Genomic DNA, 13,848 nt, shown 5'->3' with positions numbered 1-13,848 from the left:
AATGGACCTAATGAAGGAAGGAACAAAATACAAAAGAGCGAGCGAACGAATGAGCAAACGAAAAAATGAACGAACGAGCGAGCAAACAAACGAACAAACAGAGAAATGAAAGACGGACCAAATGAATGAAGGAAGAATTCAAGGAAGGACTTAACAAGTTAAGGAAGGAAGGAAGGAATAAATGAACGAACAAAAGACCTAATGAGAGAAGGAACAAAAATATAAATGAACGAATGAACAAATGAATGAGCAAAAAAGTGAAGGGAGGAACGAAGGAAGGAACAAAAGAATGAAGAAAGGAACAAACAAATTAATGAATAAAGGAAGGACAGAACAAACAAACAATAGAAGGACGGTTGGAAGTGATGAATATAGGAAGATGCAAAACAAAATGTTGCGTTAACACATCCCTACACATATTGCATGTAAACGCATAAACTTTTCACAGTGAAATACTGACTACTCTTGAGTACTTTTGAAAGGTTTACTTCTTACTCATATTTTGAGTAATATTTACAACAGATACTTTTATTCTACTTGCACTACATTTAAGCAATGGTACTTTTACTGGAGTAGGATTTTTGCGGCAACACAGTGGCGCAGTAGGTAGTGCTGTCGCCTCACAGCAAGAAGGTCGCTCAGCTGGGTCAGTTGGCGTTTCTGTGTAGAGTTTACATGTTCTCCCTGCGTTTGTGTGGGTTTCCTCCTGGTGCTCTGGTTTCCCCCAGAGTCCAAAGACATACGGTACAGGTGAATTGGCTAGATTGCCCGTAGTGTATGAGTGTGGATTGATGTTTCCCAGAGATGGGAAACATGTGCTGGATAAGTTGGCGGTTCATTCCGCTGTGACGAACCCAGATTAATAAAGGGACTAAGCCGAAAAGAAAATGAATGAATAATGAAAAGAAAAACGAAGTAGCATTAATGCCTTTTAAATTTTAGGATGAGGATTCCTCATGCAATAACGATCATATTTAGAAGCCTGTGCCATTTAAAGGGTTAAAACCTTTTAATTCAGTTACAACACAGAAGGTCTTATAAACAGCTTAATGTTAATCTTTTGACATTATCCTGTCTTTATAATAAGCCAATTGTCACCTTCAGAGTTTCTCCCCCGTGTAAATGCACTCAACACACATGAAGGTCATATGAAACATGAAATGTAGGTGAGGGAATCCTCTTTGGTCCTGCATTTGTCCTACATATGACACATACACACACGGTCACTCTCTCAGACACACAACAGCCCTCCCTTGCCCCAAAATCTCAGTGTCCTAAAAACTATTTGTAGCATTTGCCCACTCCTCCATCTCTAGTCCAAAACCCCACTCTCTCAACACCCTTCATATGACCTCTTTCCTTTCCAAAAACATTTTTATGTAAACACACACACGTTCTGTCTCTCTCACAAGACTCACATGGTTTGTCCTACTCCCTGAAGAATTGTGTTGTTTGCGGCTTTCAGACAGTAAGTCTCTCACAGCTGGACTGAAAGACACAACAGACACAACAGTAGTGCTTTAAATGACAAAGAGTGTAGCATCAATATATATCCTAAAATTCTTTCTAGAACAAACACGGTTTTTGTGGTTTACAATAATTCTAAACATTGTTCCTTGAATCAAAACATAAGTTGCCTGAAGTAAATATTTGTATAAAATATTTCCCTTGTTTCATGGTTGCATCATAAAGGCCTACAGTATGTAAAATAATTCACAGTACACATTTAGCACCTTAGGGTACATTTAAATGACAATATCTGGGGTTCCATAACCCCGTTAATCTGCATTTTGAAGTTCCTTTAACATGAGAAATAAGTCAAACGGAAAAAAATGAATTTAAAAAATCCCTTAATTTGCCAAAAAAGTTTACACACTTGTTTGAGGTGGTTTTGAACTTGAAAATGTTAATGTGTGAAATGGGAGATGGAAACACTAATAAAGTTTGAGTAATAGAATCTAATGTAGCAAACATTACATCCACATGATTAATCAGCTGTGTCCTTTATGCTCACTTTGTTTACTAGGTTACCAATACTATAGTCAGCCACTCTAACAACTTGATGGAAATGTGCCCAATGCATATTTGGGATTTATTTTCTTCTTTTTTTCTTTTGCAAACATTGAAAATATTTGCATCGTGTTAGAATGGAAACCCAGCTATTGATGTATTAAAAACAGACACACAATTTTTTTTATATATAATTATTTTTTAGGGGTTTTTAACAGAGAGAGGGGAAGGGTCAGCAAAGGACCTTGAGCTGGGAATCGAACTCGGGTCACCGTGAGCACCATGGTGCTATATGTCGCCGCACTTAACCACTAGGCTATTGGCGTCGACACACAATTTTTTTTTAACAGTAACAATAAAAAGCTAAATAAAACTACTCGTTCACATTTAAACAACTGATAGCACTCCAGTCCAGCATATGCCAATGTCACTTTTTTTAAGAAACCTCTGCACATACGCTCCCAGCAGTTTGCCATTGTTGTTTCAGTAGACCCTTTTCACATGACGTCACACGGTGTCTGGTTTCACTCCATGCAGTGTATCGTTACTTCCGCCTTAAATTACAAAATTAGATCTCTTTTTATTGAAAAGGTTGTCACATTGTCCCCTGTAATCTCTTATTGGAATAATATATTTAGACATTTGAAATGGAAAAAACATGGCCTTTGGAACAAAAATATTTCCTCACAAACAAGGTCAAAGAAGCGTGTTTTAAACGAATCAACAAATTTTATCCTATTAAAGAAGTTTTGAAAATAAAGTTTAATTCTAATATTGATAAAAAAATGTTCATTTTGTCAATTTCATACTGAAACTGTTTTTCATTGATTTTGGGAGTGTAATGCTGTACAATTGTGGAAACATATTGGCTCATTTATTAATGATAATATAGAACAAGATGTTTCTATTACTTTTAAAGAACTTATTTTTGGCTAATATGAATCTGCCTCTACTCAAAGAAATGTTACTATCCACAACTGCAAATGTACTAATATCAAACCAAATTTTCCAGTTTATTTTATTTTTTTGCAAGAATTTAGTCATTATATACATTGAATTTTATTCTCTGAAAATAAGAAAGCAAAGAGAACTATTTCATTTTGTAATTACTTTATATACTGTAATTGATTCTTAAATGTCTTACCCTCAAGTTTATATCATGTTATTTATTTGTTTTTCTTTCTTTGTCTATCTTGTTTCTTTTTTCATTGACAATGTAATTCATATTCTGTATTGTAAACAAATGTTGCTACAAACTTGTCAACTGTTTTTTTTATATAAAAAATTAAAATAAAAATTAAATAAAAAAAAGTACTTGCACGTGTATAGAGTGAACACGGAATACAAAAACTTGTTGTTTTTCACTGCTTCATGATGCTTCGAAACCTTTTAAGAATCATTTGTTTTAAGTCAGTGGTTTGGAGTGTTAATCAAATTGGCAAGATCACATAATTTTAGTAACCTGAGCTTTGTTACATCATTACGGTTTCGAAATTTAGTGGTTCTCTGCTGGTGGCCAATTTGTGAAAATATCATTAATGAATCATATGGGTTCATTAAGATTGCCCCCCAGTGGTGAATCACTTAAAAATGTTCATAGTATACCTGACCCCAAATCAGTTTTACAAGTTTATAAACATTTTAATGAAACATTTGTAAAACAAATAGAAATAGAAGTTAATAGTCTCTTGTTGTCCTGTTTAGCACACCCATGGTACAAACAAATCTTTAAAAAATGCTGAAAGAATACATATTATGCAGACACTGTATATTTAATGGTATTCGATAACCAAAGTGCATTTTATAGGTTATAGGTTCAATTTAACAATAATTACACTGAGACGGTAACATTTTCAAAAACATTTTCATGTCCCCAAAACAAGATTGGTGTGCAACGCTGTTCCTTAATAGTATTTTTTTTTTTTAACTGTGTAGAAATGTTCAAATCAATGTTTTCATTTATTATTTATTTGGTAAGACGCCATTTAATAAAATTGATGCAATATGATGTTCATTATCATAAAAAGAACCTTTTATGGGTGATAGACAGGGTGATAAAAAATCCCAGGGTCTAAAACAGAATAATGACTACATCCCTTGTAAATACAGAATACTAGCAATCTTTTAAGAATATTGATTAAAAAACACCCAAAATCAGTTTGACTTCCTCTGGCCAAATTCCTACAGCCAATCAGAGTGGCTCAAATATGCATGGTAATAATTTGTAACTAATCACTTCTTTAATTAAAGTCTCTACCTCTGAGAATTTGGGATGGAATTGAGATTTTATCCCGGGGACTAAGCCTCCTTCATTTCTCTGTAATTAGACAGCCTTGTTATGCTTCATTGGGCTTCTGAGAGCTTTTAAATCGTTCTGTCGGGGAAAGAAAATACTAACTATATTAAAAATTATGTTTTCACTTTGTGACCCCGCATCAAATCTTTCTGAAAACAAACCATGCAAAACAACACTACTACACCACTACTAATAATAATAACAACTAGTCCAATTTTAAAAGTTAAGTAGCATTTTACATTTGTCTCTCTCTGTCTTTTTATATAATGTACACGTGACAAATTAAAAGCGTGAATATAAAATAGCATCTGCTGGACATCTGATTTGATAATACTGAAAACAACAGTCCAACAGTGACACCAAGTCGTTAAAAGGAGTAATGCAAACGTGCTCGTCTGTGTACCACACAAAACCAATGTGATATGTGTGACTCACAATGTAATAATTATATTATTTCTTTGTTTTTTGTTTGTCATTACAAATGTTTGACATTAAGACACTTACAAGACTGCAGCAACGAACTGGAATGTCGGTTTCAGGGTACCTAATGGACGTAAGAGGATTTTTTTTTTTGTCTCAACACACCACCAGTGATTTACAGCAACACGTGTCTGTCAAAAAACCTAAAAATCTATCTGCACAAGGACTTATAGGATCTAAATATACAACAAGCCACGCATGCGCACATTCTCACACAAACGCCGTTTTGCTCCCGCTCCAAACCGCTCTATCATCCGATTGGCTGATTTTGAAGTCCCACTGAGTGCGCTGATTGGCTGCTTTTGAATTACGTCTACGCGGCCAGTTTGAATCAAGGAACTCGCAGTTCAGCAGGACACACAACATCCGCAAGCTTTTTCATTCATCTAAAATTTCGAGAACTCTGTTGGACGTAGGACAGTTTTGATATTCATCCATATTAGATATAGCTACAGAAAAGGTGAGGCTTTTTCCAAAATATATGATAATGATTGACTGTTAACGATTTTGTTTCTGATAGCGTAACATTGTTAAGTTGCTCAGGCCCAACTGAGCAAAAACTACTGAGTCATTTAACTGTAAGTTGATACTGTAAACTTTACAGAATGATTATTATGCTGATGCGATTTACCGTTACAAATGTACGTCTTAAATAAAACAGACGGTTTTTCATTTGATTTTAGCACTAGTTTCTGCTGCATCTTGATTTTCAGTTGCCACATTGCTACTTTTTGCTCATGAAAACTAACGTTACGTGGTTTTATAAGCACAAAATTACGACTTTGGAATTATGAAAAATGATTTTATCTTATGATTGTGATTTTTGATGTCAACGCCAAAAGTTAAGACCTGTTCAGTCAGTCTTTTACGTTACACATTGTGTTTATTTACACTCATTAATACACTGTAGTAGTTAGTTCAAAACAAACACGAACAAGTTTAATGAAGAAAATAAATCAAAAAGTTCCATTACCACATACAGAATTTTTTCTCTATCTAAAAATAAAAAAGATTCTGAAAATGTCATGTTATGCTGTCATAAATTGACTTTTCTTTTTAATCCTTTGTGTTTCTTCAAAAAAAGAGTGTTGAGGGAAAATGGATGATTATCTGAAGATAGAGAAAATTGGTGAAGGTGAGCTATATCTTGTGCTTATTGTCTTTTACATTAGCTAATATTTTTCTCCGCTGGCCTTTAAATAATAAAACTAAGAGTGTTTTTAGTAAATTTCTAATGTAAATATATGTGTGTGTTCTTTAGGTACGTATGGTGTAGTATATAAGGGCAGGAATAAAACCACAGGACAGGTGGTGGCGATGAAGAAGATTCGCCTGGAGAGTGAGGAGGAAGGTGTTCCCAGCACTGCTGTCAGAGAAATCTCCCTCCTCAAGGAGCTCCAGCACCCAAACGTTGTACGGTATGACAGATTTGATTAAGATTAACAAAACAAATAATTAAGAGTCAGATTAATTGTACAGAAAGTGCTGTTTGTATGCCTGTCACTGTGGTTGTGGGTTAAAGACAGATTGGTTTAATACAGCTTTATGTTTTGTTCTCCATACGTTGCAATGTGTTTGGTTTATTATAATGTTTGTCCTGAGCAATAAAAACAGTAATGAAAGAATAACTGATGTCCTCACCCTCAACAAAGTAATTTATTTTAACAATATTTAATAAACCTTGCAATAAACCTTGATCAGTATATTATTAGATCAGGAATTGTGTGATGACATTAAAATGCTTTTTTAAGGTTTACAGTTTAAAAATGTATGTGGGTTGATAAACTACTAAAATTAGGGTGCTGTTTTAATTTTTTATGCTTATTAAGGCTTTGTTAACTTAATCAAAAACTACTGTGAAGTCTTACCACAGTTAAATTTTCTAATTAGTATGTTATAATCGATGAATTGTCAGCATTATTACTCCTGTCTTCAGTCTCATTATTCCTCAGAAATCATTCTAATATGCCAATTTGGTTTACATTTATCATAATTACTCCAGTCTTCAGTCTCACAATGCTTCAGAAATCATCCTAATATGCTGATTTGGTGTATATATATATATATATATATATATATATATATATATATATATATATATATATATATATATATATATATATTACTAGTATCACATAATATAAACCGTTTTTGTTTTTCATATTTACTATGGCAGTATATGTGATATTTTCACAAATAATGTGTTTCTCTTTCTCACAGCCTGCTTGATGTGCTGATGCAGGAATCTAAATTATATCTAGTTTTTGAGTTTCTGTCCATGGATCTGAAGAAGTACTTGGACTCCATCCCATCAGGCGAATTCATGGATCCTATGTTGGTCAAGGTGTGTGCTTTTTCTTTCTTTCTTTTTGGTACTGTAAATTCAACAATTTAGTTTCTTATGCCTTTCATGCTCCGAAATGCATAAATACTACTTTCCTCAATGTTTTATAATGGCATATGTCTGGTTTCTATACTATAGTATTGAATGTGGTATCTGGAAGTAACCGTGTTGGTGTGTGTTGTCTGTGTAGAGTTACCTTTATCAGATCCTGGAGGGGATTCTGTTCTGCCACTGTCGCAGGGTTCTGCATAGAGACCTGAAGCCCCAGAACCTGCTCATTGACAATAAAGGTGTGATTAAGTTGGCTGATTTCGGCTTGGCCCGTGCCTTTGGGGTCCCAGTCAGAGTCTACACACACGAGGTAAATACACATCCCACAACGGTGGCCACATTTCCATCTGCTATAAACATTCACACTTGGGAAAATTATATTTTTGTAATGAAGTGAAAGTGACGATAGAGAAGATACTTTGTCAATTTTCCACTGTGACCTTTTTACTTCATTTAAGGAAATCCTAAGAAAATCAAAGAGAATACTAAATGTGTATTTATTATAGATGTATTCTTCAAGCTAAGCCTGTAATTTCTTTAAATTGGAAAAACGTATGCACACCAAATATAGGTTACTGGCTGAAAGAAATGGTTGTAAATACGACAGTGAAAAAGATAACCTTTATATTAAGAGAAATATACAAGGTTTTTGAGGGAAATCTTTCAAATTGGTCAGTTGTACTTTTTAAATTAACTATCATTCACTGTACCTATAATGTGGCTATTTCTCACACACATTAACTAGCTTTTACTAATGAGACGTGTAAAGTGTTTTATATTACTTTATAATAATTAAGCAATATAATGTTTATTCTAAACATGAATATACATTAAAGTAATTTTAAAAAATTGTTATAGCTGTTGGCAGTTTTTGTTTTTCTTTAAGCTTAGGTCAATATTGTGATAATACTGTGTATCATGATAAAAGTTTCAGAAATTAATCGCAACAAGAAAATTTGATACTGGCAGATGCCTAATACCAGATGATACTTTGTCTTGCTCAACATGTAATAATTAGCAGTGCTGACCTGTGTGTGTGATTGTGCAGGTGGTCACTCTGTGGTACAGAGCTCCAGAAGTGCTGTTGGGGGCTTCACGTTATTCTACACCTGTAGATCTCTGGAGTATTGGCACCATCTTTGCTGAACTCGCCACCAAGAAACCTCTTTTCCATGGAGACTCCGAAATAGACCAACTCTTTAGGATCTTCAGGTAGACAAAGTTCTTGAATTAGTGTTGACATTTTATTTATTTATTTTTAACAGAGAGTATTAAAAGTATAATAGAAGTGTGAAATGGTCAATAAGGGCTGTTCTTTGATTTATTTGCTTATGTGTTAAACTGCAGACATTAGGGTACAATATTGTATTTATAGTACAAAATGTATTCTCTATTAGAGTTGGGTCGATAGACGATGCCATCGTCCATTGCCTATGGCCGATAGACATCACGATGCAGAGCCGGCATCGCAATCCTCTACCCCGCCCACGTTGCAGCAGCAACACGCTTGCGAAAAATACACACGGCCCTGTTTACACTAATACGTCTTAGTTTTAAGATGGCATTTTAGATCGAAAACGATCCACGTCCACACTGGCGTTTCATCTAGCATTTCTGAAAAGCCCTCCTTCCACACTATACTGCGGAAAAGGCACATCACATGACCACACACACATTGAGTCATGCGCTGCAGCGAATTCGCGTGGCTGAGCTCCAGCAGTCAGCGGGTGCTTTGAGCACAAAACCCCAGAGAGCAGTGCACATCGGACAGTTTATCAAGGATCGCGTCTCACTATAGTTGTTAAACATGATATTTAATTAATCTTGTCTCTAACAACTCTTTGGTCTTTTGAATCTATCAGGTAACATGTCACAGCATCAGTACACTGCTTTAATCTTTCGCTTTCGCGCTTGTACTTAGTCATTTTTAGCGAAAACCTCAGATCCTGTTGGTTGTGCACCTTTTTTACCTACCAAGTTTGTCGACAACATTATAACGACACAGATCACTCTGCTTATTCATGTCAGAGTCCTGCGGAAAAAGTGATTGACAGGTGGTCATTTGTGTCTAACCTACCGTTATTTATGATTTGGTTATGGGTAAAACAAAGACCATGCCATGATGATGCCATCGTCCATTGCGATGTTTCACATTAGACATCATACGATGCCAAATTGGTCGACATTGCACAACCCTATTCTCTATAATGATATAATTGTTGTATTAGCACATGTGCAAACACGTTTGAAAACCTTGATATAGAGACATTCTCTTATCTCTCTTACCCATGAAAACAGCAATCCATAAGGGAATATTGTAACAGTAAGAAAAAATGGATAAAATGATGAAGCAATAATAATAGAGAAATGGTGACAATAAAATATAAACATATTAATGTCAAATGATTAAATTAAATCATGAACCAATGAACGATTAATGATAAAGTAATCAAAAGACAAATCTAAATGACATTAAAGATAATTAAATGAAAATAATGTATACATTTTTAAATAAATATGAATATAAAAGAAAGAAAATAAAACCCAACACAAACGAATGGTTGCTTTCCTGAAGCAACACAAGCTAGTTGCAATAAACATCCTAAGATCCATTTTTTAAGACTTCTTTTAGGAAGTTTTATTATTATTATTTTTGATAAGAGTTTTAGGAGAAAAAATACATCCTAATATAGGTTTACAATAGGATTTTTGCTCAATCAAAATGGACCAAGCTTACATGGCATTAAAAAAAACAACAATTATACATTTACATGTTACATTTTAAAGACACTTAATATTGACAATAATAAATGGTTAATAACATTTTCCAAAAGTTTCAGATCTGTTAAAGTCTACAAGAAATCTAAACAAACTATGATTCTGTTCGCTCATATTGCTAGTTTTGTGGTGAACAATTCATCTGTGCTTGTCATTAAGAAAGAAAATATTGTTTGCCCTTATCTTTAATTAAAATATGAAAATGCACTTCCTGTTTTTTTTTTTTTTGTTTTTTCTTCGTTTTTTTTACAGTTAAATTGTCTGATTACGTATATCTTAGGAATTGGGCATAGCGAACATATTTAACCTGTCTGCTCCAACTGTCAGTTTTGACAACAAACAGAAATGGTGAGGAAGAGGTGTCTGTTAGGTTGTAATAACTCTTCTAAAACCCATTTCCAGATCTTTCTGAATGAAATGCCTATTTACTACATCCATTCAGCTCGCAGCAAAAAAAAAAAAAAAAAGTCACACCCACTGTTTTCTCATTTAAATTTCAGTTTCTCTCGGAACTGCGTCACAAAAAAACAAAAAAATTATTGCAGCTTCCTGTTCATAGGGACTTGCTGGCATACAAATGAAATATGGCTCTCATGTAGTTTTGTAAACTGGAATGCAAACATTTCACTAAAAATATAGTATTTTTCTTCCTTTTCTTCCCTCTTTGTGGTTGATCTGTTTTAGGACTCTGGGGACCCCTAACAATGAGGTCTGGCCAGATGTTGAGTCTCTGCCAGACTATAAGAATACCTTTCCAAAGTGGAAATCTGGGAATCTAGCCAACACTGTGAAAAACCTGGACAAGAACGGCATCGACCTTCTCATGGTAAAAGACCGTCCTGATATGCTCACGTCCTACTTCCCTCTTTATGTTCATCTCACTCACGTATTTTCATTTTCTCTTTTGTTTAGAAAATGCTGATTTATGACCCTCCTAAGAGGATTTCGGCACGGCAAGCAATGACACATCCGTATTTTGACGATTTGGATAAGAGCAGTCTTCCAGCCAGCAACCTCAAGATATAAACACAAACACATGCATACTAAAGCAATGTGCATTCTGAAGCACAGTGAATTCTGCGAGTTCGGAGAGCCCGGAGATGTAGATTTACTCCTTCAACCTGCAGTAATGCAATCTGAGTCTTTCGACACGCAATAATTAACCTTCAGTTTGTTTGTTTGTCAACTGGGTGGTTTTTCCTAATTTTGTTTGTTTTTTTGTATGTCTTTTTCTATCCTGTTATATGTTACATAATAACCTTTGTAAATAAAACATGTATTTTTTTTTTTTTTTTGTGGACCTGAAGTGGCAAATAAAAAGAATAAATGAAGGTGTTCCTAATAAAGAGCACTTTGTAGGATCCCATTTTGGGCTGATGTCTTCATCTACACTAATGCAGGTATTTTTACATTGTGTTTAAAGTTTAAGTATTTTCCAAGAAATGTTTAAAATTATAATAAACAATTATACATTTAAGATATTTACATGTTATTTTGATCTTTTAAAGACACAAGGAACACTGATTAATAATCATTTTAATATTGCCTCTATTTTGTTTCACTTGATGTAGTAATTAACAAATAGTAATTAACATTTTCCAAAAGTGCCAGATCTGTTAACAAACTGGCATACAAATGAATTATGTCATTTATGGAGTTTTTAGAGACGCACCATATTATAATTATAGTGATTAATAGTATTATGCAATATCTAATATGCTTGGTAATATGCCTCAGTAAACCAAATTCATATATTTAATTACATCTAATTTATTTGAGGGACATTGAGTGGTTCTCAGTGACATTTGTGATTTTAAGTGAACGGTGACAGGTTTGTTTCCTCCACCTACTAATGGATGACCAAAGCATGTATTTTTATTTTAGTGTTTATCTTCCATGTGTGTCAGTTTATAATAAAATTCTGACTATGCATTGAGTTTTACAGGTATCTACAAACGCCTTTTTTAAAGAAACAGGATTTGTGAACACTTGCACTCTGTTGGTGCTCTAGGTTTGCTGGTTTCAAACATGCATTTACAATGGTAGGGGTGGTCAAATGTATATTGAAGTTATCTATTGTTTTAATTATTAATATTTAAAATACAGATCAGAGTAAACTATTTATTAACTATTAAAGAGCAACCCCCCCCCCCCCCCCCCCCCCCCCTTTTTTTTTTTTTTTTTTTATACCTGCAGGGTCTTGAAAAGTCTTAAAATCTCAAAATCCAGATTTTAGGCCTTAAAAAGTCTTAAATTTACAAAAATATTGTGTTGTTGGTCTTAAATGTTTTTAAAACAGGTCTTAATTTACCTTTGTTCATGTATTGCTACCAAATCTGGCAAAACCCATACAATCACCAACAATTCATCTAAAAAAAAAAAAACTTTTATTTAAAAGGTCATTTTTACCTCTATTTATAATAATGGTTTAATTATTTTCATTACAGTAACATTTGTTTAAAAGTTCTCCATGTATTTACTGCTGAGGACACCGACCTGGACAGATTGTTGTGCATACATTTACTTTATTATAGTTTTTAAAACTTTAAACAATTGTTCATTTTTAAAATTATTTTAAAGAAAGTTTGTTGGAAAAAAAAAATTGTATAGACACAAGCAGCGCTTGCTTGTTTTTACACAATATTTAAAATATTTAGCTAAGAAATAAAATCTAAAACATTTTTATTTTTTATTAATAATGTTTTATTGTATTATTAAATGTATTCAATTATAATAATTTTTTGATAGGGCAAATAAAAATCTTTTCCATTTGGGCCATTTGAAAAATTCCTTAGCCTTTAGCCCTTTATGGGTCTAAAATTTCTATCATGATGGTCTTAAAAAGTCTTCAGTTTAACTCTGTGAAACCTGCAGAAACCCTGATCTTGTTTTGATGTCCATCAGGGGGGATCGAGCATTAATTAGGGAGGTCAGACCCCCTCAACCCCCCCTGTAATTCACACTCTGTTTATACCCACCTTCCCTGTAGATTCAGTTCTGCTATTGGCTAAAGCAACCCAAAGGTGTACAAAGAGCTGAAAATAAATACTCGTGGTGGGAGTAGAGACAAAAGGAAAAAAATGATGAGTCAGCGTATCTGCCCAGGTTTTCATTGTTTAATTGCAAGAAATATTGCAATACTCTACAACAATGTCACATACATACACACACACACATACACACATATATATACACACATATATACATATATATATATATATATATATATATATATATATATATATATATATATATATATATTCCCCAGTATCAATCTACAGCACTAATTTGATTTGTTTGCATGCTTCGTTGGCAACTGAGTTTATAATGTTGGTGGTAAGAAGACAGTCCAATTTAGGATGAACAAATCAAAGGTGGAACTATATACATTATCAAATTGCACTATGAACTAGTGTCTGATTATTAAATCGCAAAAAAGTATTTAAATACAAAGTCTGTTGTTCACGCACTTGCACCTCACTGTATGAGAGCATAAATACTTTAACTTCCTCTCTGGAGATGCTCTAACATTCACTGCAGAAGAATTATACTTTATGTGATTAAAAATGATCATATCATGTACAATATACATCTCAAACATCTTCAGAACTGATTCTCAAAATAAAGGGTTGATTATAAAGGTTAGTTCACCCAAAAGTAAAATTTTTGTTAATTACACAAAAAAAAACTATGTTTGCTCAAACTACGTATTTAAAATGAGCTGAAACAACACAATTCCTGAGTTTTTTTTTTTTCGGGGGGGGGGGTCAACTTAATAGTTTCATGTTCAATCCATTTAATTTTGGAAAAACTAATTAAGTTAACTTAATTCCTTAATGTTGCCCCAACACAAGTCGATTGTGTGGAACCCAGAATTTTTTTTTAAGTG

The 13,848-nt window shown here is 33.7% G+C and overlaps 1 protein-coding gene across 1 annotated transcript; it reads left to right on the top strand.

Moving 5' to 3' along the window:
* The first annotated feature begins 5,116 nt into the window (after nt 1-5,116).
* Nucleotides 5,117-11,418, top strand: cdk1 (cyclin dependent kinase 1). The gene is made up of 8 exons (XM_056477490.1): nt 5,117-5,246; nt 5,871-5,921; nt 6,048-6,204; nt 7,007-7,130; nt 7,321-7,491; nt 8,230-8,393; nt 10,644-10,785; nt 10,872-11,418. The coding sequence occupies exons 2-8, from the start codon at nt 5,885-5,887 to the stop codon at nt 10,983-10,985; spliced, it is 909 nt and encodes a 302-aa protein (XP_056333465.1). The 5' UTR covers nt 5,117-5,246; nt 5,871-5,884; the 3' UTR covers nt 10,986-11,418.
* Nucleotides 11,419-13,848: the final 2,430 nt, after the last annotated feature.

This window comes from Danio aesculapii, chromosome 17, assembly GCF_903798145.1.
Source record: "Danio aesculapii chromosome 17, fDanAes4.1, whole genome shotgun sequence".
Taxonomy (NCBI): Eukaryota; Metazoa; Chordata; class Actinopteri; order Cypriniformes; family Danionidae; genus Danio; species Danio aesculapii.
This window is presented reverse-complemented; position numbering and strand designations above follow the sequence as displayed.